Below are 26,478 nucleotides of genomic sequence, written 5' to 3'. Positions count from 1 at the left end.
TCCCAGCGCACAAAAGATTTGCCTAGCTGCAGGATCCCACTCCGTACAGATCCGGGGATTCTGCATAGTTACCCTAACGGTGCAGGGGAGGGAGTTCAAAAACTACAAACTAAATGTCCTTCCCCAACTCTGTGCCCCCACCTTGCTGGGATTAGATTTCCAATGCAATCTACAGAGCCTTACGTTCAAATTCGGCGGCCCCATACCCCCACTCACTATCTGCGGCCTCGCAACCCTCAAGGTGCAACCCCCGTCCTTGTTTGCGAACCTCACCCCGGATTGCAAACCCGTCGCCACTAGGAGCAGACGGTACAGCGCCCAGGACCGGACCTTCATTCGGTCCGAAGTCCAGCGGCTACTAAAGGAGGGCATAATCCAGGCCAGTAATAGTCCCTGGAGAGCGCAGGTGGTAGTAGTGAAGACAGGGGAGAAACAAAGGATGGTCATTGACTATAGCCAGACCATCAACAGGTACACACAACTAGACGCGTACCCTCTCCCCCGCATATCCGACATGGTCAATCGGATTGCCCAATATAAAGTCTTCTCCACCGTGGACCTCAAGTCCGCCTACCATCAGCTCCCCATCCGCCCAAGTGACCGCAAGTACACAGCCTTCGAGGCAGACGGGCGATTATACCATTTCCTACGGGTCCCTTTTGGCGTCACAAACGGGGTCTCGGTCTTCCAACGGGAGATGGACCGAATGGTTGATCAACATGGGTTGCGGGCCACGTTCCCGTATCTCGACAATGTAACCATCTGCGGCCACGATCAGCAGGACCACGACGCCAACCTCCAAAAATTCCTCCAGACCGCCAAAGCCTTGAACCTCACGTACAACGAGGACAAGTGCGTTTTTAGCACCGACCGGCTAGCCATTCTGGGCTACGTAGTGCGCAATGGGATAATAGGCCCCGACCCCGAACGCATGCGCGCACTCATGGAATTTCCACTCCCACACTGCCCAAAAGCCCTGAAACGCTGCTTGGGGTTCTTTTCGTACTACGCCCAGTGGGTCCCCCAGTACGCAGACAAGGCCCGCCCCCTAATACAGACCACGACCTTCCCTCTGTCGACAGAGGCTTGCCAGGCCTTCAGCCGCATCAAAGCGGATATCGCAAAGGCCACGATGCGCGCCATCGACGAGTCCCTCCCCTTCCAGGTCGAGAGCGACGCCTCCGACGTAGCTCTAGCGGCCACCCTTAACCAAGCGGGCAGACCCGTGGCCTTTTTCTCCCGGACCCTCCACGCCTCAGAAATCCGCCACTCTTCAGTAGAAAAGGAAGCCCAAGCCATAGTGGAAGCTGTGCGACATTGGAGGCATTACCTGGCCGGCAGGAGATTCACTCTCCTCACCGACCAACGGTCGGTAGCCTTCATGTTCGATAGTGCACAGCGGGGCAAAATCAACAACGACAAAATCTTAAGGTGGAGGATCGAGCTCTTCACCTTCAACTATGAGATTTTGTATCGTCCCGGAAAGCTGAACGAGCCGTCCGATGCCCTATCCCGCGGCACATGTGCCAACGCACAAATTAACCGCCTCCAAACCCTCCACGAGGACCTCTGCCACCCGGGGGTCACTCGGTTTTACCACTTCATCAAGTCCCGCAATCTCCCATACTCTTTAGAGGAGGTCCGTACAGTCAGAAGGGACTGCCACATCTGCGCGGAATGCAAGCCGCATTTTTTCAGGCCAGATGGAGCGCACCTGATTAAGGCTTCCTGCCCCTTTGAACGCCTCAGTCTCGATTTCAAAGGGCCCCTCCCCTCCACCGACCGCAACGCATATTTTCTTAATGTAGTGGACGAATACTCCCGCTTCCCTTTTGCCATTCCCTGCTCTGACATGACCGCGGCCACAGTCATTAAAGCCCTGAACAGCATCTTCACACTGTTCGGTTACCCCGCATACGTCCACAGCGACAGGGGGTCCTCTTTCATGAGTGACGAGCTGCGCCAGTTCCTGCTCAGCAAGGGCATAGCCTCAAGCGGGACGACCAGCTACAACCCCCGGGGGAACGGGCAAGTAGAAAGGGAGAACGGCACGGTCTGGAAGGCCGTCCTACTGGCCCTACGGTCCAGGGACCTCCCAGTTTCACGGTGGCAGGAGGTCCTCCCGGACGCCCTCCATTCCATCCGGTCGTTATTATGTACGAGCACTAATCAAACGCCACATGAGCGTCTCGTCTTCCCTAGGAGGTCCTCCTCTGGAACGTCGCTGCCGACCTGGCTGGCGGCCCCAGGACCCATCCTGCTCCGAAAGCATGTGCGGGCACATAAGGCGGACCCGTTGGTCGAAAGGGTTCACCTCCTCCATGCGAACCCCCAGTACGCCTACGTGGAGTACCCCGATGGCCGACAGGACACGGTCTCCCTGCGGGATCTGGTGCCCGCCGGCAACACGCACACCCCCCCGACACCATCAACCCAACCCCCCCCCTTCCTGCCACCGCCGCACCCCGCGACCGCCCCCTTCCCAGGAGGATCGGTTCCCCTCCCCTCAGCTCCGACCAAGAATCAAGCCCAAGCTGAAACCGTACGGCTCCTGGAGGCGACAACACTGTTACAAGCACCACCACCACCACCGGGGCCGAGGCGATCGACACGGACGACCAGACCGCCCGACCGACTCGTGGCGCCAATGTAAAGCAAATATGGACTGTTCACAAGAACATTTTGCTTTTCTTCCTATACCCTCTGTAAATAGTTGCAACAGGACGAAATTGTCCAATACTGTATTGCCATGTGAATGTTTTGTCCTCCCAGGACCAGCCCTGCCCTTACCACCATACGAAGCATCACCCTGTGGTAAGGGTTTACAGGGCTGTGGTAGTATGTATTGGGGGTCATGTGGGACTGGAAGCCCTAATGTCATTGGCTGACAGATCCAGGGTCCTGGTTGGCCGTTGACCTCAAGCTCCGCCCTGAAGGCGGAGTATAAGAAGCCGGAGTCTTCCCCTGCAGGCCAGTTTACTATCGAGCTGCGGGGGAACAGACACGCTTAATAAAGCCTCATCGACTTCACTCTATTCGTCTCATGGAGTCTTTGTGCGCTACAGGGGCAAGATCAAAAACGATAAAATCTTGAGGTGGAGGATCGAGCTCTCCACCTACAATTATGAGATTTTGTATCGCCCCGGCAAACTCAACGAGCCCCAAGACACCCTATCCCAAGGTACATGTGCCAGCGCACAGGTAGGCCGACTCTGGGCCCTGCTCGACAGCCTTTGTCACCCGGGAGTCACACGGTTGTACCATTTTGTCAAGGTTCGCAATCTGCCCTACTCCGTCGAGGAAGTACGGACAATCACCAGGGACTGCCAGGTCTGTGCGGAGTGCAAGCCGCACTTCTACCGGCCGGACCGTGTGCGCCTGGTGAAGGCCTCCCGCCCCTTTGAACGCCTCAGCGTGGATTTCAAAGGGCTCCTCCCCTCCACCGACCGAAACACGTATATTCTCAGTGTGGTCGATGAGTACTCCAGGTTCCCCTTCGCCATCCCATGCCCTGATATGACGCCTGCCATCGTCATCAAAGCCCCAAACACTATCTTCGCTCTGTTCGGTTTCCCCGCCTACATCCACAGTGACAGGGGATCCTCATTCATGAGCGATGAGCTGCGTCAGTTCCTGCTCAGCAGGGGTATCGCCTCCAGCAGGACGACCAGCTATAACCCCCGGGGAAACGGGCAGGTAGAGAGGGAGAACGGGACAGTATGGAGGGCCGTCCAACTAGCCCTACGGTCCAGGAACCTCCCAGCCTCTAGCTGGCAGGAGGACCTCCCTGATGCACTACACTCCATTTGGTCACTGCTGTGCACCGCCACTAACAACACACCCCATGGACGTCTTTTTGCCTTCCCCAGGCAGTCCACATCCCTGGTGTCGCTCCCGACTTGGCTCGCGGCTCCAGGACCAGTCCTGCTCCGTAGGCACGTCCGACTCGACAAGGCGGACCCGTTGGTGGAGAGGGTGCAATTGCTCCATACAAACCCCCAGTATGCCTCCGTGACGTACCCCGACGGCCGCCAGGATACTGTCTCCCTCAGGGACCTGGCACCAGCAGGTTTCACACACACACACCCCTCCGGCCCGGAGCCACCCTCCTCTCCCCCGGTGCTCCCAGCATTAACCCCACCGGGACCATCCGTCCTTCCCCTGCCCACGCCCGAGGAGGAAGAGGATTTTGGCACTCTCCCGGAGTCACCGAATATCGGGCCAGCATCGACATCGCTGCCACCGCTACGTCGCTCCCAGCGGAACATCAAGGCACCGGACCGGACCGGTTAGACCTCTAACTGGTCCGCCTGACTTCAAAAGACATTTTTTTCCTGCTCAAATACTGTAAATATAGATTCATTGCTGTATATAGTTCTCCACCACCCCTGCCGGACTCAATTTTAACAGGGGGTGAATGTGGTAAACCACTGTTGCACCTATATTAGGTGATGTAAGGTAGGACCTGTACTACAGGTTCGCCGGTAGTCCCTGCCTGCTGGCTCCACCCAGTAGGCGGAGTATAAATATGCGTGTCCTCTATTCAGCAGCCATTTCACCAGCTGCTGTGGGAGGCCACACATCTTAGAGCAATAAAGCCTCAGTTGTATCCAACTCTAGTCTTTGTTCAATTGATCGTGCCTCACACCGTGTGTTGATTGGCCAGCAGTTTCAGCTATGGAGCTCCAAAGCATGAGTTAACTCATGACCACGTCATAGTCAGTGTACTTGACGATGTGCTGTCGGACCTTTTACAATCCAAAGTGGATTTAACCTTTGAGAAGGCTGAGCAGTTTGCAAGGCAGGTGGAGCTTTGACAGCAGAATCTAGGTGCACTTCGGAGAAATCTCAAGGCTCGTGAGAGGTCAATTCATTATGCAGGCACAAATGCAGGAGCCTCAAAAACCGGCAAAAAGAACCCTTCCACCTATTCTGAAATGCTCTACAACTTCACCACAAGAACTGCCCAGCAGGGGGAAGTGAATGCTTCCACTGCAGCAAGGCCAGACATTTTAAAGAATTCTGCAAAATTTAAGGGGAGAAAGCTGGAACAAGTTTCTAACCATTTTGGAGTCCTGGAAATGGGAAGTACCGCATTCCAATCTGATTATTTCTTCGGAGAAATCACAAGACCCTGAGCAGTTCTGGGATAAAGAGTTGGAGGTCTGAAGATACAGCACAGAATTTTAACTGGACACTAGGGCAGGGGCCGGGGTCACTGTCTTATTGGACAAATTGGGGTGGCTTCAGATCGGGCTTCAGGATGAAGAAATCCAACCATCTAACTTAAAGCTACACGGATCAGGAGGCACAGACCTCAAAGTGAATGGTCAAGTTCACTACAACACTTAGGTATGAAAGTACAGCAATTAATTAAACTCTTTATAACTCACAGAACCAGAATATTTCTCTGCTTAGCAGGTCAGCATGTTTAGATCTTGGTCTTCCACAATAGGTTGATGAGATAACAACAGAGGACAACAGTGCAATATTCAGAGCTGAATTGATGTTCCAAGGATTGGAAAAGTGCAACACTGCAGCAGAAATGGAAGTCCATTTATTACACTGTGAGCCACTCTTTATTGCAGAAACACCAAGTGAACTGCAAAAAGAGACTGCAGATCTCTCACTTCTTACAGACATGGGAGACGAGGTAAAAAATAGGGGGCACTAAACAAGATGGTGACCATTCATATGGCTTCTGTTCATATGAGGAGCGGTTGAGGACTCTGGGTCTGTACTCGTTGGAGTTTAGAAGGATGAGAGGGGGGGGATCTTATTGAAACTTACAGGATACTGAGAGGCCTGGATAAAGTGGATGTGGAGAGAACATAGAACATACAGTGCAGAAGGAGGCCATTCGGCCCATCGAGGCTGCACCGACCCACTTAAGCCCTCACTTCCACCCTATCCCCGTAACCCAATAACCCGTCCTAACCTTTTTGGTCACTGAGGGCAATTTATCATGGCCAATCCACCTAACCTGCACGTCTTTGGACTGTGGGGGGAAACCGGAGCACCCGGTGTCATCCTAAGCAGACACGGGGAGAACGTGCAGACTCCGCACAGACAGTGACCCAGCAGGGAATCGAACCTGGGACCCTGGCGCTGTGATGCCACAGTGCTATCCACTTGTGCTACCGTGCTGCCCTACAGTTCCACTTGTAGGAAAAACTAGAACCGAGGGCACAGGTCAGACAGAAGGGACGATCCTTTAAAACTGAGATGAGAAGGAACTTCTTCAGCCAGAGGGTGGTGAATCTGTGGAATTCTTTGCAGCAGAAGGCTGTGGAGGCCAAGTCGTTGAGTGTCTTTAAGACACACATAGATAGGTTCTGGATTAATAAGGGGATCAATGGTTATGGGGAAAAGACAGGAGAATAGGGATGAGAACCATATCAGCCATGCTTGAATGGCGGAGCAGACTCGCTGGGCCAAATGGCCTAATTCTGCTCCTATGTCCTGTGGTCTTATGGAAATTGGTTGGCTCTTGTGGGACTGAGTTTCAGTGAATGAAGCTGTCGCAGAAGCAGGCGATTTGTTGAAAGAGAAATCCTAGATTTTACTGCACTCTTTGACCCCACTACCAAAGCCTCTAAAATCTTTATCGCTTTTGAGGAGAATCATCCTTCCATTGAGGAAAGTAATGAAGAGATGAATTTGTTTATTTATTCCACTGAGCCCATCGATAATATGCATCAAAAGATAAAGTGTATCAACAATTGCAAGCAGCCAGCAGAACGTTATCCTTGGAGAATGAGATGCTCAACTCAAGGCCGAATCAAACTAATAGTGAAACTTCAGAGTTTATTAATTTCTACAAACCTAAGCTGCAACTCACACTTGGATATCACCAGCAAGTCATGGATACACTCAAATCTTCTTTCAGTAAAGAAGCAAAGGCCCAAACAACAGAGCTTCTACAGCTGAACAGTATCATGGAGGAACTCCACGCCTAGAGGTTTATTCCATTGTTGAATATGGGGCAATCCTACTTTCTCCCCCACAATCCCATTGACTGCAGCGGAACAGCCTCACAATGAAGCAAACGTGGGAATTATACCACTACCGATAGAAAGTGAAAATCCTAACCTAAGAGTAGTAGGGAAGTCTTCTTTTCCTCGTTATCTGTAATGTCTTCAACTTGTTCTTCCTTCTTCTTTTTGACTCCAGATTCAGTCATGTCTTAGGTATTGAATACTTCTCTTGTCGTCACAGCAGCAGTGAATGACACAGCTGCAAAATTCTTCATAGAAGTTGAAAATGCTTCATTTTCTCAAGCTGGTGTTTTACCCTTTCCCCAGTGTGCTGGTAGAAGACTATAGAGTTTGTTATTTTCCTTTTCAGGGTTGTGATCATCAAAATCGAGATGATTTATTTCTTGAATCACTTTTTATTGATTGGTTTTCACTGACGTTAAATTGAGGTTGTCGTAAGAGTCACAGCACAGGAGCCTATTTTTATATTTATTTTACAAATATTTTTTTTAACATAACAGCGCAGTACAGGCCCTTCGGCCCTCGATGTTGCGCCGACCTGTGAAACTACTACTATTCCCTTATCGTCCATATGTCTATCCAATGACCATTTGAATGCCCTTCGTGTTGGCGAGTCTACTACTGTTGCAGGCAGGGCATTCCACGTCCTTACTACTCTCTGAGTAAAGAACCTACCTCTGACATCTGTCTTATATCTATCTCCCTTCAATTTAAAGCTATGTCCCCTCGTGCTAGACATCACCATCCGAGGAAAAAGGCTCTCACTGTCCCTATCCAATCCTCTGATCATCTTGTATGCCTCAATTAAGTAACCTCTTAACCTTCTTCTCTCTAATAAAAACAGCCTCAAGTCCCTCAGCCTTTCCTCATAGTGACATTTTGATGTTACTACTGATGAAATCTACTGGGCGGGAATCTCTAATAATGGGGCTATGTCCCCACACCGGCGCCAACCACTCCGGCATCAACGGTTCCCGAAAGTGAGGAATTCTCCCCTTCCTAGGAGGTTAGGTTGGCACTGGAGTGGTCCCCGCAGCTCCAGCCGGCGCGGAAGGGCCAGCGCGAGTTTGTGCATGCGTGGAACGGCCGGCGTATTTCCACACATGCGCGGGGGTTCCCTTCTCCGCGCTGGCCCCCGGGCAATATGGCGGACCCCTACAGGGGCCCGGCGTGGAGTAAAATAGGCCCCCACAGAACCAGCGTGCCTGCCAATCGGTAGGCCCCGATGACGGGCCAGACCACAGTGGGGGGGCGCCCCCTGGGGTCGGATCCCCCCCCCCTCCCCCACGACGCCCCCCTCAGACTCATCTTCCAGGTCCCGCTTTGTGGGACCTGAGTAATCCACGCCAGCGGGACACGGCCGAACTCGGCGGCCACCCGGCCCATCGGGACCCGGCGAATCGCTGGGTGGGCCGCTGTCAACGGCCCCCGACCGGTGCGGCGGAAATTCCGCGGGTGCCCGAGAATCGTCAGGGGAGAATCGGGAAGCCGGCCTGGGGTCAGAGGATCCCAGCCACTATATTTTTATTGCCGATTGTGAGACACTGCGGTAAACAGCTGAGGATTTGTCCTGTTTTTTTGTGGACAAGACATGTATGGGCAATCTTCCACATCACTGGTAGATTCCTGCTATACTGGAACAGCAGGGCAGCATGGTGATGCAGTGGTTAGCACTGCTGCCTCACACGCCGAGAGCCCAGGTTCAATCCCGGCCCCTAGTCACTTTCCGTATGTAGTTTCCATATTTTCCCTGTGTCTGCATGGGTCTCACCTCTACAATCCAAAGATGTGCAGGGTAGGTGGATTGGCCATGCTAAATTGCCCCTTAATTGGGAAAGAATTGGGTACTTTGAATCTATAAATTAAAAAAACACTATACTGGAACAGCTTGGCTAGAAGAGTGACTAATTATAATGCGTAGGTAATTAGCACTGTCTGCAGGATGTTGTCAGGACTCATAACTTCTGCAGTGTCCAGTGCACTCAGTCACTTCCTCAATTTCACGTGGACATAACCAAATTGGCTAGACAGGAGTATCCATAATGGAGAGGCACTTGGGAGGAGGGAAGGTAGCAGCATCTTGAACCAAATGTGTTTGTAAATACATCATCTTTCCTTTTTCCCCCCTTAATGGTTACGAATGGAGATGTTTATAGAGCCTCCCATTAATTGCTTAGCTGTCCAACCCCATTTAAGGGTGGCACAGTGGTTAGCACTGCTGCCTCACAGTGGCAGGGACCCAGGTTCGATTCCGGGCTTGGGTGATGGTGTGGAGTTTGCACGTTCTCCGTGTCTGTGTCCTACAGGCAAACAGATTGCCCCTTAGTGTCTAAGGATATGAAGGTTCGGTGGGGTTAGGGGATGGGGAGTGGACCAAGGAGGGCCGGTGCAGACTCAACGGGCCTCCTTCTGCATGTAGGGGTTCTATGGATTCTCAGCAAGATATATTGGGATGACAGAGCTTTTCTTTGATCCATCAACTTTTGGATTTCTGAGTATGAAGACAAGCCCTTTGTAAGTAGCTCCACTAGGTTTATATCTCATTGTAAACAATGTATAGTATTGTTCCAGGCACATGCCTTTCTACATTCCTGCCTCACGCCATCCTACATTCCTGCCTTGATGGTGTTCACAAAGTGATTTTTAAAAAATTCATGGATGGAAAGTGGGCATTGTTGGCTAGGTCAGCATTAATTGCCTGTCTCTAATTGCCCTTGTGAATGTGAGCTGCCTTTTGAATCGCTGCAGTTCGCGTGGTGTAAGGCAGTGTTCTTCAAAGTCGGGGGCGCGACCCGCGGGTGGGTCGCGGAGCAGTTGTCTGCGGCGCTCCCAATCGCGCAAATCCCCGCGCAGCAGCCAGCTTTCATAGCGCCGGCTGCAAGCGGCCGCGAACATGTTAAATTGGGCACGCGTGCGCAGTGCGGCCGCTATTTTTTAAAACGGTTGCAGCTTTTTGTTTTACAAGTTCTGTAGTGGTTTTCATTCATTTATTTTATTCATTTAATTTTTATTTTTTTCATTTATTTTATTCATTTTACTTATTATACAAGTTTGGGGGCGTTTTATTCATTTTTTTTCATTTATTTTATTCTTTTTTTTTACAAGTTCGGGCGGGTTTTATTCATTTTTTTCATTTATTTTACTCTTTTTTTTTACAAGCTCGGGGGGGGGGGTGGTGTTATTTGATAAAATTTTACAGGAATAAAATACAGAACTTTGGACAGATAGAGACGCCATACTTTCCGACACCGGAAGGCTTCGCCTTCATCCAACAGGTTCCATTGGAGGAGCGTGTACGAGGGCCAAAGGCCCCCAAACCATTTCCTCCATTTTTGTCAGCAGCAAACAAGGTAAGAGAAAATGGTGGGTCGCGCAGGTCGGCCGGCGTGGGCCGCGAAGGTCAGCCGGCATGGAGGGAAACTTCCAGATGGCGGGATTCCCATGTATCTGTTGCCCTTGTCCCTCTAGATGGTAGCTTTGAAAGGTTCTGTGTTACGACCCCCTGGGCTAGTGCACAGTCAATTCCGGCCCCACTTGACCCAGAGTCACAACACAAATTAAATTAATAAATATTTCTTAGAAAACCCCCCCGAAGTCTTTGGCTCTTGGCTGCCCAATAACTACAGTCACCAGGTTTGTAAACTTAAACATAATTAACAGTAACTATAATTAAATATGCAGCAAATACAACAGATCGACTATTATCTAATTCCTAACCCCCAACTTAAATTTGCCCACATTCTATATACACCCACACAAATATTTCTGAAGCTATTGATTTGCTCAATCACACCCTCATTTCCACTTTTGCTGCCCTAGTCCCCAATAAAACCATTATTCTCTCTCATCCTGGCTGGTCCCACCTGTATGGCCCTTATTTCTGTTCCCTTCACTTCAAGGGATTTGGACTTGAAAGGATATAGTCGACAATTGGTTTATCATCATTGCCTGATCTGCGTGCTCTACAAGTTTAGTCAGGTCATACTCTCATCTGTTTACTATTCCAGAATCATCCATGAATACAAAGATAACCTCCACCTTTGTTTCTCTACTGCAAACCGTCTTCTTAAGCCTCTCTCCCTTGTTGCCGCCACCCTCCAAGTGCAAGGAGCTCATGGCAAATTTTTCACGAGGATTGAAAGCACCTGATCAGTTGCCTCTACCACATCTCCTCTTTCCACTAGCTCACAGAACTAAAGTTCCATCTCAAGTTCCCATATCCTAATCCTGAGCTCGCACGCTTATCTATTTTGTCTCTTATCTAACCTCATGTACTCTCTGAGCTCACCTTGTTCACAAGACCCACTTCCTGCTTCCTCGATCAGGTTCCCATTATCTGCTGAGCACTCGACTTCTCCGCCTGGTCCCCAAGTTAGCTGATATTGCAAACCGTTCTCACTTCAGGTTTCTCCCCCGTCTCTTCTTTAATCTCCTCAAAAATAGAAACCCCATGATTCCTCTGCCTTACTGCTCCATGGTTCCTCCACCCTACTGCTCCATGGTTCCTCCGTCCTACTGCTCCATGGTTCCTCCGTTCTACTGCTCCATGGTTCCTCCGTCCTACTGCTCCATGGTTCCTCTGCTCTACTGCTCCATGGTTCCTCCGCCCTACTGCTCCATGGTTCCTCCAACCTACTGCTCCATGGTTCCTCCACCCTACTGCTCCATGGTTCCTCCGTCCTACTGCTCCATGGTTCCTCCGCCCTACTGTTCCATGGTTCCTCCGTTCTACTGCTCCATGGTTCCTCCGCCCTATTGCTCCATGGTTCCTCCGTCCTACTGCTCCATGGTTCCTCCGTCCTACTGCTCCATGGTTCCTCTGTCCTACTGCTCCATGGTTCCTCCGCCCTACTGCTCCATGGTTCCTCCGTCCTACTGCTCCATGGATCCTCCGCCCTACTGCTCCATGGTTCCTCCGTCCTACTGCTCCATGGTTCCTCCGTCCTACTGCTCCATGGTTTCTCCGTCCTACTGTTCCATGGTTCCTCCGTCCTACTGCTCCATGGTTCCTCCGTCCTACTGCTCCATGGTTCCTCCATCCTACTGCTCCATGGTTCCTCCATCCTACTGCTCCATGGTTCCTCCATTTTACTGCTCCATGGTTCCTCCGCTCTACTGCTCCATGGTTCCTCCGTCCTACTGCTCCATGGTTCCTCCGTCCTACTGCTCCATGGTTCCTCCGTCCTACTGCTCCATGGTTCCTCCGTCCTACTGCTCCATGGTTCCTCCGTCCTACTGCTCCATGGTTCCTCCGTCCTACTGCTCCATGGTTCCTCCGTCCTACTGCTCCATGGTTCCTCCGTCCTACTGCTCCATGGTTCCTCCGTCCTACTGCTCCATGGTTCCTCCGTCCTACTGCTCCATGGTTCCTCCGTCCTACTGCTCCATGGTTCCTCCGTCCTACTGTTCCATGGTTTCTCCGTCTTACTGTTCCATGGTTCCTCCGTCCTACTGCTCCATGGTTCCTCCGTCCTACTGCTCCATGGTTCCTCCGTCCTACTGCTCCATGGTTCCTCCTTCCTACTGCTCCATGGTTCCTCCATCCTACTGCTCCATGGTTCCTCCATTTTACTGCTCCATGGTTCCTCCGTCCTACTGCTCCATGGTTCCTCCGTCCTACTGCTCCATGGTTCCTCCGTCCTACTGCTCCATGGTTCCTCCGCCCAACTGCTCCATGGTTCCTCCGCCCAACTGCTCCATGGTTCCTCCGTCCTACTGCTCCATGGTTCCTCCGTCCTACTGCTCCATGGTTCCTCCGCCCTACTGCTCCATGGTTCCTCCGTCCTACTGCTCCATGGTTCCTCCGTCCTACTGCTCCATGGTTCCTCCATCCTACTGCTCCATGGTTCCTCCGCCCTACTGCTCCATGGTTCCTCCGCCCTACTGCTCCATGGTTCCTCCGCCCTACTGCTCCATGGTTCCTCCGTCCTACTGCTCCATGGTTCCTCCGTCCTACTGCTCCATGGTTCCTCCGTCCTACTGCTCCATGGTTCCTCCGTCCTACTGCTCCATGGTTCCTCCGTCCTACTGCTCCATGGTTCCTCCGTCCTACTGCTCCATGGTTCCTCCATCCTACTGCTCCATGGTTCCTCCATCCTACTGCCCCATGGTTCCTCCATCCTACAGCTCCATGGTTCCTCCGCCCAACTGCTCCATGGTTTCTCCGCCCAACTGCTCCATGGTTCCTCCGTCCTACTGCTCCATGGTTCCTCCATCCTACTGCTCCATGGTTCCTCCATCCTACTGCTCCATGGTTCTTCTATCCTACTGCTCCATGGTTCTTCTGTCCTACTGCTCCATGGTTCTTCTGTCCTACTGCTCCATCTCCAATCTTCCTGTCCTCTCCAAAGTTCTTGTGGTCACCTCCCAAATCCAATCCCGTTTGTTGCGGAACTCCAAGTTAGAATTCCTCCATCAGGTCTTCCAACCTTGCCACAGTATTGAAATGACTCTTATCAAAATTACAAATGACATCCAATATGACTGACCAAGGTAAATTATCCCCCGTCATCCTTCTCAACCTGCCAACATTTTCATCAAGATCAGGAGGTCAGAAATGCTGGAGAAACAGTGAACAGTTATCTCTATTGAATCAATTAAGACAATGTGGGGATACATGACATATTCTTTACTTTGTTTCACCGGACAAAGATAAGCTGTCCAGTTTGAATTAAGTTTGAATTGATTATTACTTTTGTTCCATATGTTTACCTTACTGTGAAATACAGCACATTAACAATTCTTAACAAGCCTTTTGTTCACCAAGTTCACCGTGGTCCACCTATGGAGAGATTTAGCAGCACACATACGAAAGCTGTGAATATAAGGATCAGGCCACAAGGGTTATGCTTACTGGTGAGTATGTGCACTGAGAAACTCCACTCAAATGGTTTATAGGAGCCACTGAACGTGAGGAAATATCAAAGTGAAGAAAGAAAGGCTTGAATTTGTAATAAGTAGTCACAAACCTGTTCCAAGTTTTCTTTTTGTGTACCATGACAAGCTGTTAGCTCTCGCCTGAGTTCACAGATGAGTTGATCCGCTGACTTCAGTTCACGGTTAGTCTTCCGTGCCTGTTCCTGGACTGTATTCAGCTCCAACTGAAGCTTGGTAAATTTATCATCTTGTCGAGTTGTCTGTGGCATGACATCATTGCAGTTTTAGAAATTATGAAGCTGACAGCAATTTTGTTTTTTTACTTAAACAAACATCATGGGGTTCTCTGGCAATTATAATCATCTATATGATTGAATGAAAACCTCAGCCTTGATAAGCTGCATGCACCAGTTGGGAAACAGAAGTTTGGATCACAATTTGACTTTGTTATTTTGCTCCCTTCTATTGAAAATATTGTATACCAGAAGTAATTCAATTTTTACCAGTAACCTTTCTTAGGAAAACAAAGGTAGCTTTAAGGGATTTACGCTTGTATTGGTAAACATAAGAAATAAGGTATAATTCTAAGTGGGTTTAATTTAATGCTTGTGTCTGGAAGGGTAAAACCTACAGTTAGATTCATGCTGGACAAAGGTGTTTGTATGTGTGGGGGTTGGTTAAGTTCCAAATGTGTTTCCATTGTACTTAGAGGGCTACGGCATGAAGAATAAAGAGACTGGCAGATGTCACAGTGATTACTTAGCAACTGGGAGCCTTTTAAAGTAGAACAGTTTTAGCTGAGTTTAGTTTTAGCTGAATTTGTTGGCAGTTGAAGATAGTGGACTGGGGATGAACATCTCTCAACTCTGCCAAGAGAAGAATGATTCGACAGGACAAGGGAGCTGCAAAGAGGCAGGCTTCCCACAGAATCAGAATCAGGGATTTGGGACCGAAAGAATGTCTTAAGATTGTTAAGAGAAGAGAACAAAGTATTGTTTGGGAGAATTCAAGTAAACAAAGTTCTCTGAGTTAAATATACCATTGCAGTAACCAGAATATAAGTAGGAAAGCAAACTTCAGAGGCAAATCAAAAGTTGGATGCCATTTTAATAGAGTCAGGGAATCGAGAGTTAAAGTATTTACAAACAGTTCATACAACAGTTAAGACAAATAAATCCTAATGGGGAGTTGAAAATTCGAGATACTGGATTTGTTGTTACAAGTGGAGTATAAACTTTGTTTAACAGTCATTTGGAAAACCTGAACTGGATTTCAGAATGCAAATTGCTGATGGAAAGCAATGTTGTGAAAGAAGCTTTTAAAGTGTGTTTTCAGGAAGTGGAGTTTGGAAACTCGTGTGGCAATCACCTGGGGAAATCCACAGACACTAACTTGGGTTCAGAGGACTTGTGGTGGTGGCATGTAAGAAGAGGTCTCGTTTAAGGTAGCTCCCGCCAGGGCATTGATTTTTTGGCCTTTTTGCCCAGTATCAGGGGTAGTTTTGATGGTAAAAGCTATCCACTTGAAGACACAACGTGCCTGCATCAGAAAAATGCCAAGAAAGGCTGGGGGTAAGAAATAGGTGGACAGAAATTCGTTGACAGACTCGGAGACTTTGCATGGTTCCGCTGTGGGAAAAATGGCGGAGGTGGCTCCAGTGATTGAGGCAGCTCCAATAACGGCAGGCAGGGTGGCCGGACTGCTGTCGACGGAGCTCGTAAAGAAGTTTGAAAAGCAGTGGAGAGCGATGTCTGAGGGCCTCCTAAATTCGATCACGGCGGCCCTGGATCCTATCAGATTGAAATTGGAAAACACTTCCGAGACGGTGCATGGCGAGGTGTTGGAGGGAATGGAGAAGACTTTGGCGAGGCACAGTGAGCAAATTGCCTCATTGGAGGCTGAGATCACCACGGTAGCTGGCAAGAATATGTTGCTGAGCGCTGATGTTGAGAACCGCCCGAGGAGGCAGAATCTCAGAGTCGTGGGGTTGCTGGAGAGAATGAAAGGCCCTACTCCCACTATGTATTTTTCGCAGCGGTTTGAGAAGATGCTGGGGGAAGGTGGACTTGAGTCCCCTCTGGAGCTGGACAGGGCTCATAGGACACTTCGGCAAAAGCCTCGACCGAATGAATCGCCACAGGTAGTCATCGTTTGGTTTCACAGCTTTCAGAAGAAGGAACGGGTCCTGAAGTGGGCCAAGGAACACCGAGACTGGAAATGGGAAGGTAACTGCCTCAGGATCTACCAAGACGTTGGAGCTGAGCTGGCGAGGAAGCGGGTGACCTTCATCAAGACCAAGGCCGCCTTATACAAGATGGGAGTTTGATTCAGGGTGTGTATCTTCTAAGGCTATGTGCAACCTAAGAGTCGAAAGACTATTATTTTGATGTGCCAGAGGAGGCGGGTGCCTTTGTTAAAAAGCATGGATTTCATTCAAGTTGATAGTTCTCTGTGAAGTCTTTGATTCCTTGTTCTTGGGCGGGAGGGTTTCTTCACTGATGGGGGGGCTAACTGATATGAGGGGTGTTGTGTTTTGTAATAATGTTGGAAATATATAGCACCCAGTGGGAATTTGGTTTTTACATGGGGACTTGTTTGTTTAATTTTTATCCCCGGGATGGGTGGTAATGTTTTGCTTTTCCTTTACCCTGGAGGGGGGCCTTGTTAGCAGTAAAGGTAGCTAGCTAACGGGAGTGAGGTGGGGGGGGGGGGGGGGGGAGGGGCTGCAGCTCATTGGACTTGTTTTGCTGAGTTTAATGAGTTAAGTGTCATAATATACACCAGTATATCATGGTGCAGACACACACTGATGGACACACAGTGGGACCAATCACACACATAACACCGCAGCCAATCACCAGTTAGAGCACTATATCAGAGTTCCCGCTCATTCGAGCTGCAGCTAGCAGCTAGTAGGACAGAGCTCACAGCCTGCAGCACAGACATTCACCATGTGCTGAGTGCATCGACTGGTTAGGACAAGGCAAATGTCTTTAGTTAAAGCTAATACCATGTTAACCCACAGTGAGAGTATGTTAAACAGTTAATGATTCAATAAAATAGTGTTGCACTATTTCAAGTGTTGGTGACCTGTATGTGTTCCACGGATCCAGAGCGCCCAACACAACATTAAGCGTTTTTGTTTTGTTGGGGGTTGAGGTTGATAGGGGGTATTGTTCATTTTCACATGATCAATATGTAAATTTGGGAGAGGCGTTGTTTGGGGGAGAGAAGGGGGGGTGGGGAGTTTGGGGAAGAGGAGTGGGGTGGGGAAAGGGTTAATTTACTGACGGTGATCACTTTTCTTTGTTTCGTTTTGTGGGTGGGTTTGTCGGCCTTCTTCGGTAGGCCTTGTGCCTGTACTTTCTGGGCCGTGGCTTGATAATCCCTTTCAGTGGGAATGGCTGTCTCTGGCTAGAGGGGGTGGAGGGCCTGAGCTCAACTGAGTACTTTTCCCAGACGTTTGCAAAGTTGTTGGGGAGGAAGGGATGAACAGATGCCCTCTCCTGAGCTGAAAAGGGTCCACCGAACTCTCCGACAGAGGTCTGGGGTGAATGAGTCATCATGGGAAGTGATAGTTTGTTTTCACGGCTTCCAGAAGAAGGAGCGGGTCCTGAAATGGGCCAAAGAGAACTGGGATGTGAGGTGGGAAGGAAGCAGCATCCAAATTTATCAAGATGTCGGGGCACAGCTAGCAAAGAGTCATGCAGCCTTTAATAGGGCGAAGCCGGCGCTATAAAAAAACGGAGTGGGTTTTGAAGCGGTGTACCTGGCGAGGTTGAGAGTTAAGTATATCTCAAAAGATCACTTTTTCAAGCCATCAGAGGAGGGGAAGACGTCGGAAGAGGGGACATTTGTCAAGGACTTGGACTTAAATTGAAAGGGTTAGAATGGGATTTCAACGGGTGTTGAGGGATGGGATTGAATCCTACAGTGCAGGAAGCCATTTGGCCCATCAAGTCTGCACCGACCCTCTGAAAGAGCACCCAACCTCGTCTCACACCCCTTGTTTGGGTTGTTTCAGTATGCTGCATATATTACGCATATATTTTTAGTTATTTGGGGTTTATTGTTTTGTAAAGGAGTGTATATGTTGCAGAGGGAGGGATAAGGGGGCCAAAGTAGTCAGGGGTAATGTTTAAGGCAGCAATGTGGACAATACATGGCCTAAGGTAGGATGTTGGTAATTGTACAGGCTTTGGTTTTGGTTATTCTTTTGCAGCGGGGACGGGTGGGGAGCTTCTCTTTGTCTTTGTTCTTTGGGTGTGGGCCCTGGCAGGGGGCTATCTCACTAGCAGTTAGGTTTCAACTAATGAACGGAGGTAAGGTGGGAGGACCTGTTTGGACAGGTTTCGAGGTGCCTAGCGTGTTTGTTTTGGTGGGAGAGGTGTATAGCAAGGAGGGAACATTGTGCGTTGGGAGGTAGTTCGCGGGTACTGTGGGAGAGGTGTATAGCAAGGAGGGAACATTGTGCGTTGGGAGGTAGTTCGCGGGTACTGGAGTTGGGGGGTGGGGGAAGGGGAACGGGTAGAGTGCTTTGAGCATGCCCAGAACACGTGCGCGTGATGTACCAGCCCCCTCGAACACTGATCACACCTATCCTCCACCCCATTGAAAAACTGAATCATTCTAGCCTTCGTGAGGTGTGCTCGAAACACTGTCTTTCGCTGAATGAGACTCAGCCTCACACAGGACGAGGTCGCGTTCTCCCTCAGTGCTTCACTCCAAACCTCTTCTCATAAGCCCATATTTCTACTTCAGTTCCCTCAGGCTAGCGAACCAATCCTCCAAAAAGGATTTTGATTAATAAACAGGTTCCTTTTGCGGCTACCAAGACCATGGCAGACACCAATGGCAGATACGCAATGGTCAGTGGGTCCTTGGCGGGAACGCTGGTGATATTGGTCAATGTCTACACTCCAAATTGGTACGATATGGCGTTTGTGAAGAGGCTGTTGGCTTTCATTCCTGATCTGGACACGCAACTGGCTTTTGGAGGGGATTTAAACTGTGTACTTGATCATACGTTGGATCGATCTAAGCCTAAGTTGTTGGCTCCATCGGGGGGTAACTAAGGCGCTGTTAGCTTTTACAGAGCAGATGGGGCGGGCAGATCCATGGCGGTTTTACACCCAATAAGGAATTTTCATTTTCCTCTCAGGTCCCCAAAGTTTATTCATAGAGTCATCGAGGTTTACATCATGAAAACAGGTCCTAGGCCCAACTTGTCCATGCCAGTTTTTACCACTAAGCTAGTCTGAATTTGGCCCATAACCCTCTATACCCAGCTGTCCCATACAACTGTATAAATGCTTTTTAAAAGACAAAATTGTACCCGCCTCACTACGGTCTCTGGCAGCTCGTTGCAGACACTCACCACCCTCTGTGTGAAAAAATTGCCCCTAACAATCTATATTATTGTCACAGTAGGCTTACATTAACACTGCAATGATGTTACTGTGAAAAGCCCCTAGTCGTCATACTCCGGCGCCAGTTCGGGTACACAGAGGGAAAATTCAGAATGTCCAATTTACCTGACATCATGTCTTTCGGGACTTGTGGGAGGAAACCAGAGCAGCCGGAGGAAACCCAAGCAGACACGGGGAGAACGTGCAGACTCCGCACAGACCGTGACCCAAGCCGGGAATCGAACCTGGGACACTGGTGCTGTGAAGCAACAGAGCTAACCACTGTGCTACCGTGCCGCCCTCTGGACCCTTTTGTATCTCTCCTCTCTTACCTTAAACCTATGCCCTCTAGTTTTAGACTCCCCTACCTTTGGGAAAAGATGTTGACTATCTACCTTATCTCTGCCCCTCATTATTTTATAGACCTCTACAAGATCACCCCTAAGCCTCCTACACTCCAGGAAAAAATATCCCAGTCTATCCAGCCTCTCCTGATATTTATTCTATGATAATGTTTTTTCTGATGGGTGGGTCTCTCCTCACGTGGATGAGGAAAGCGGAATACTTGGCTATAGTTATTTCGGACCATGCCCAAATTTTGTGTACTTGGTTCTGGAGTCAGGCACCACACAACACCTACCATGGAGATTGGATGCAGCGCTGTAAGCAGACAAAGGGTTTTGTGGGCACATGTCTACTGCCATTGAGGAATATGTTAAGTTCAACAAGAATGAGACTGTCTCAGCTTTCAAGGTGTGGGAAGCCGTTAAAATGGTTATTAATATAATCTCCTATAAAGCGCATCTGGATAGTCCTGCAAGGACGGAGAGGCAGAGGCTGGTGGAGGCTTTCCTTTAGGTAGACCACTGGTACTCATGTGATCTTACCCCAGAGCAGAAAGAAGATGCAGACACAGTTTGAATTGTTGTCTACAGGAAAGGCGGTGAGCCAGCTGCGGCATTTATTGCCCATCCCTACTTGCCCTGCAGAAGGTGATGGTGAGCTATCTTCTTGAACCGTTGCAGTCCTTGAGGTGATAGTACATCTACAATGCTGTTAGAGAGGGAATTTGTGGATTTTGACCCAGCGACAGTGAAGGAACGGCAATATTTCCACGTTGGGGTGGTGAGTGACTTTAAGGGGAACCTCCAGGTGCTGGGGTTCCCAGGTATCTGCTGCTCTTCCTTCTAGATGGTAGTGGTCATGGGTTTGGAAGGTGCTGCTCAAGGAACCTTGGCGAGGTACTGCAGTGTATCTTGTAGATGGTACACACCGTTGCCACTGTTTGGCGGTGGTGGAGGGATTGAATGTTTGTGGAAGGCGTATCAATCATGCAGGCTGCTTTGTCCAGGATGCCATCGAGCTTCTTGAGTGTTGTCGGAGCTGCACTCATCCAGGCAAGTGGAGAGTATTCCATTACACTCCTGCATTGTAGATGGTGGACAGATCTTGGGGAGGTCAGGAGGTGAGTTACTCGCCGTAAGATTCCTAGCCTTTGACTTGCTCTGGTAGCCACAGTATTAATATGGCTAGTCCAGTTCAGTTTCTGATCAATGGTAATTAGCCCCCAGGATGTTAATTGTGGGGATTCAGTGATGGCAATGCTATTGAATGTCAAGGGGCGATGGTTAGATCCTATCTTGTAGAATATGGTCATTGCCTGGCTCTTGTGTGGCACGAATGTAACGCCACAGGTTTATCCAGGTCTTGCTGCATTTGGACATGGACTGCTTCATTATCTGAGTGTCACAAATGGTGCTGAACATTGTGCAGTCATCTGCGAACATCACCACTTCTGACCTCATAATAGAAGGGAGGTCATTGATGAAGCAGCTAAACACAGTTGGGCCAAGGAGACTACCCTGAGGAACTCCTGCAGTGATGTCCTGGAACTGAGATGATTGACCTCCAACCACCACAACCATCTTCCTTTGTGCCAGCGGAGAGATTTCCCCCTGATTCCCATTGACTCCAGTTTTGCTAGGGCTCATTGAAGCCATACTCCCCTCTGGATGTCAAGGGCAGTCACCTTTATGTCTGGAGTTCAGCTCTTTTATCAATGTTTGAACCAAGGCTGTAATGAGATCAGGAGCTGAGTAACCATGACGGAACCCAAATTGAGCATCTGTGAGCAGGTTATGGCTGAGTAATTGCAGTTGGATAGCACTGTTGATGACTCCTTCCATCACTTTGCTGATGATGGAGAGTAGACTGATAGGGCAGTAATTGGCCGGATTGGATTTGTCCTGTTTCTTGTGTACAGGACACACTTGGGCAATTTTCCACATTGCTGGGCGGAAGTCAGTGTTGTTGTTGTACTGGAATAGCTTGGCTAGGGGTACAGCACGTTCTGGAGCACAAGTCTTCAGTACTATTGCTGGAATATTGTCAGGGCCCATAGCCTTTGCAGTATCCAGTGCCTTCAACTGTTTCTTAACATCATGTGTACTGAAACGTATTGGCTGAAGACTGACATCTGTGATGAAGGGGACCTCCGGAGGAGACTGAGATGGATCATACACTCGGCACTCTTCTCTCTGAAGATTGTTGCGAATGCTTCAACCTTCTCTATTATTCAGATTAGGGTTCAGGTGGCAGCTTGGTCACTGCCCCGGTTAAAGGTAATACGGCTTTTGAGACATTCTCTAAGAGTCTTTACAGGTCAGAACCTCCGGAGGGGAGTTTGGGCGTGTCGATATTCTTAAATGGGTTGTCCTTTCCGGTGGAGGGGGAGACGGGAGGAGTTGGAAGCACCATTAAGCCCTGAGGAGATACCAAAAGGTATGGGACTAATGCAAACAGGTAAAGCTCCCGGGCCGAATTAGTTCCTTATCGAGTTTTATAAATAGTTTATGGGCCAGTTTACTCCATTGACGGTGGACATGTTCAATGGCTCCTTGTCTCGGGGTTTGATGTCCGCCACGCTCCTGCAGGCTTCTTTTCTCTTATACTGAAGAAGGACAAGGGCCACTGATTACAAAAAGGGCGGCACGGTGGCAAAGTGGTTAGCACTGCTGCCTCACAGCTTCAGGGTCCCAGGTTCAATTCTGGCCTCGGGTGACTGTCTGTGTGAAGTTTGCACTTTCTCCCCATGTCTGCGTGTGTTTCCTCCGGGTGCTCCGGCTTCCTCCAACAGTCCAAAGATGTGCAGGTTAGGTGGATTGGCCATGCTAAATTGCCCCTCAGTGTCCAAAATATTAGGTGGTGTTACTGGGTAACGGGGATAGGGTGGAGGCATGGGCTTAAATGGGGTGCTCTTTCCAAGGGTCGGTGCAGACCCAATGGGCTGAATGGCCCCCTTCTGCACTGTAAATTCTATGACTTCTATGACCACACGGAGTGTGGGTCATATTGACCCATATTGGTATTATGGGGCAGCACAGTAGCACAGTGGCTAGCACTGTTGCTTTACGGTGCCAGGTTTCCAGGTTCGATTCTGGCTTGGGTCACTGTCTGTGGGGAGTCTGCATGTTCTCCCCTTGCCTGCGTGGGTTTCCTCCGGGTGCTCCGGTTTCCTCCCACAAGTCCCAAAAGACATGCTGTTAGGTGGATTGGACATTCTGAATTTTCCCTCTGTGTACCCGAACAAGCGCCAGAACGTGGCGACTAGGGGCTTTTCACAGCAACTTCATTGAAGAGTTAATGTACGCTTACTTGTGACAATAATAGAATTTTAAAAAAAAATAGATTAAGGATTATTAAACGCAGATGCTAAGCTACTTGCCAAGGTGTTGGCGCTGCGACTGGAGCCCTGTCTCCTGGAGGTGATTGCGGAAGACCATAATGGGCAGGAGTCACATTTCAAGATCTTGCGAGGCGTTGCGAGCTGGCTAGATTCCGGAAGCGGGGTCCCCCGGCTTCCATCGACCACGTTGAGCTGCGGCGCGTTGCTTTTTGAGCGTCACGCTGTTTGATCACGCCCATATTGTTCTTTTGCAGCATATTTGCAGCAGAGTAGAAGGAACTTTAATCTGCATGTCACATTCCTTTTACCTAGGAATGCTCAATACCAGATGGCTGAATTGGAAAATATTCTAATCCAGCACGTGTTGTTCTTTGTCTTGTTGAGGGCAAATTTGCAAAACGAATACTAAAAAAAAATTGTTATTTTGAAACTTGGTCTGACTCTGCACTGTTTGTCATTCAACACTTTTTTTATGCTGAAAGCAATATCTCTAACTTGTGCGCTGTACCTGTTGTGGATTCATTCTTGTATGTTTCTATAATTTAATAAACTACAGATGAACTAGAACAATAATACCATTCTTACCTCGTCACTGTAATACTTGTTCTGTTTGTGAGCTGTTGAAAGATTTGTCTGGGCCACCTGAAGCTCTGATTCACAGTTTTTGTATTCATTGAGTAGAGTTTGGTGCTTTCTCTGCAACTGGGCTAAATCATCTTCTAGGCTCAAAATATGATCTTCCCTCTCCTTCAGCTGCAAGAGAAAATTTGTGGCATTATTTTTGCTGTGGTTTTCTGCTTCTTGTTGATTACTCGCCTCACAAAATTCACTAATAAGGTTTATTCATTAATAATCAAACCCATATACATATTTTTGAAGGTCCTAACAGTAGGAAGTACTTTGAAGAAGAATTTAATTCTATGGCTGAATATAAGCTACATAAACATACTTGTAATTGTTGCAAGTTTGAATTATTAATGATTCTTATTTGCAAGGTCTTAAATTTTCACATTAATAAATAGATGGGCCTGATGGCCGGGATTTTATTTGGAAACAGTGGACCTGCTGGAAAGTCAGAGGCAAGCCCGTCTCTGCTGGCCTTTGAAGAATGACTGAATTTTCTATTGTTCAGGCAATCATTACCTGAAGTCGTGGCTTCTGCCTGTCTGAGACATGTCATGTGAGTACCTTTAAGGAATGGGTGTTTATAAATGGGTGTGTATATAAATATCTGTAGTGGGAGTACCTTTAAGAAATGGGTGCAGTGATGTCAGAGAGTGGGTGGAGCTGGGCTGTCTGTCAGCTTTTTACTTTAGTTTTTGAGCAGGCTGCAGGGTGTGTTTTAGTTTCGTTTTCAGAGCTGGATAGCTGCAGTCACAGCCAGAAGGTGTATGAATCTCTCTCTGTAATCTAAAGACTGTAAATCGATCCTGGTTATTTAAAACTAATAACAGTAGTGATATTAACCTGATGTGCTTCCGGTAAAAGGTGTTTTAAGTCGTATGGATGTTAAAAGGAAAGCTTAAAGGATTACTTAGTGTTGTAGTCTTTGGGGGTTGTATTTGAATTAATGGTTGCTAAGATGTTCATTGTATGTTTTAAAAAGGTTAACTTGAGTTCATTGAATAAACATTGTTTTGCTTTAAAAAAATACTTTTCCATTTCTGCTGTACCACACCTGTAGAGTGGGCTGTGTGCTCCCCATGCCACAATCTATTAAAAGCTGTGGGTAGGGGAACTCCATGATACACTTTGAGGCTCTCTAAACCCTGGCCCATAACAGACAGAATGCCCCAACTCCAAAGGCAGATAGCTAATCAGGGGGCCTGCAGCCCTTCAGACCCAGCAGCGACACTGCCGAGCGATGACCACTGCTGAGATTACAGCAGGCCCTGGGTCAATGACAAGGTCCACAGTAAAGGTAAGTGAGATCAGGGATTGGCAGAGCCAATAAGGCGGGCCCCAGTGAGAGAGGTTGGTGCTGGAGGGGTGGGGGAGCTTGATAATAATGGCAGTTGGGGGGTTCTTTCAGCCATGGCAGCCCTTGCTGCTGGTGTGGGTAGAGCTCTCTGGGCCAGTCATGCTTGATCAGGATAGACCTATGCATTACCAGCCTCTACTGCCATTCCCTAACCCCACAGGAAGGCTGCCAGATTTTAAAGGGGCAGCCTCCCCAGGGGTGACATGCCTACCTGCTGCTAGTAAAATATCTGTGGCGGTGACCGGAAGACGCTCCTTAAGTGAATATTATTTGGCCATTTTAGGGCCTCAATTGGCCTAAGGGCAGGCAAGCTGACCATAACCTATCCTGCCACTAGTAAAATACCAGCAGAGGTGGGAAAATGACAAGCATATCACCTGATTGAGGAAGGCGGGATGAATTTGGAATTGAATATTGTGCACAAAAGTATATTTGCTGAACAACAATGGAAAGTACAGGATTATACAATAGTAAATAGGAAGTTATTTCAGGTGGGGAAGAAGCTAATCCCATCAGAAATCACCTTTAGCAAGAGAAAAACAAAACTCGAATTAGCTTACATGTAATAATTAAGAATCTACTTATGCATCATTATGTATTCATGCAAACATATTCAACATTCAGCTCTAATTTTATTCAAGATGTTCAAACATTAAAAATCTTGAAGTTTCCACTGAAAGGGTTAATTTGTCTCAATTCATAAACCCTCCAAAATATATTCAGATTTATTCTCTAGAGTAAGGCATTCATCATTTCAGCTAAGTGTAAGTCTGTCTCAAGGGAAGCATGTGTTTGAAGATCAGAGGTTTTCATTACTGACTTTTACATCTATTGGTTTAACCTTTAGCAACCTGTTCAAACATGTATTTAATATTGGGGGAGCACAGTGCATAGCAGCAGCTATGGTAATTCTATGCAGTTAAATATTTCAAAATAATAGATGCGAATAAACGTTTCTCGATAAATAGGTGTTACCCCATCACATTTGTTAATGCAAATGCTTAGAATTTGTGAATTTTCTTTGGAGTTCATAGAATGCGCAGGAGAGAAATAGAATAGAATGGAATTGATGGCTGTGAATGGAAGGCGTCTAATCCCACCTAACTTTCCAGGGTCAGGCCTAGTTAAATATTTATAGTAAGCTCTGAGTGTGAATAGTGTTTGTCATTAGAAACTTGCACTTCATTAGGGACTTGAGGACTTCCAGCAGCTACGGTGGGCCTTCGTCAGAGGAAGGAATTTCTGTGCAATTAGGAGAATGGAGCTGGTCTGACAGCATCTGTGGGGTGAGAAACAGTTAACATTTTGATTCCATATGACTCTTCTGCAGAACTGGAGAGGGATATCAATGTAATTGATTATATAGTTGGGGAGGGTGTGGTGGGGGGGGGGGGGGGTAGAAGAAATGGGCCAGACTAGAAGGTTAGAGATGAGTCTGAGCTAAAGAGAGATTGACAAAGTTGACATGGACTCAAGACAAAGGGAGTATTAATGGTGACATTAAGGACAAAAGAAATGCTAATAGTGGCA

The 26,478-nt window shown here is 48.4% G+C and overlaps 1 protein-coding gene across 6 annotated transcripts in view; it reads right to left on the bottom strand.

The window, feature by feature from the left end:
- The window catches only part of pmfbp1 (polyamine modulated factor 1 binding protein 1), a 1,352,449-nt gene that overhangs the window by 143,660 nt on the left and 1,182,311 nt on the right, over nt 1-26,478 (bottom strand). For all 6 annotated transcript variants that reach the window (XM_072517945.1, XM_072517947.1, XM_072517950.1 and 3 more), the window contains 2 exons: nt 23,553-23,720; nt 13,967-14,134 (listed from right to left, as the gene is read on the bottom strand). In XM_072517945.1, coding sequence (XP_072374046.1) covers nt 13,967-14,134; nt 23,553-23,720 — 336 coding nt within the window. The remainder of the gene's footprint in view (nt 1-13,966; nt 14,135-23,552; nt 23,721-26,478) is intronic.

Source organism: Scyliorhinus torazame, chromosome 10 (assembly GCF_047496885.1).
Source record: "Scyliorhinus torazame isolate Kashiwa2021f chromosome 10, sScyTor2.1, whole genome shotgun sequence".
NCBI classification, from domain to species: Eukaryota; Metazoa; Chordata; class Chondrichthyes; order Carcharhiniformes; family Scyliorhinidae; genus Scyliorhinus; species Scyliorhinus torazame.
This window is presented reverse-complemented; position numbering and strand designations above follow the sequence as displayed.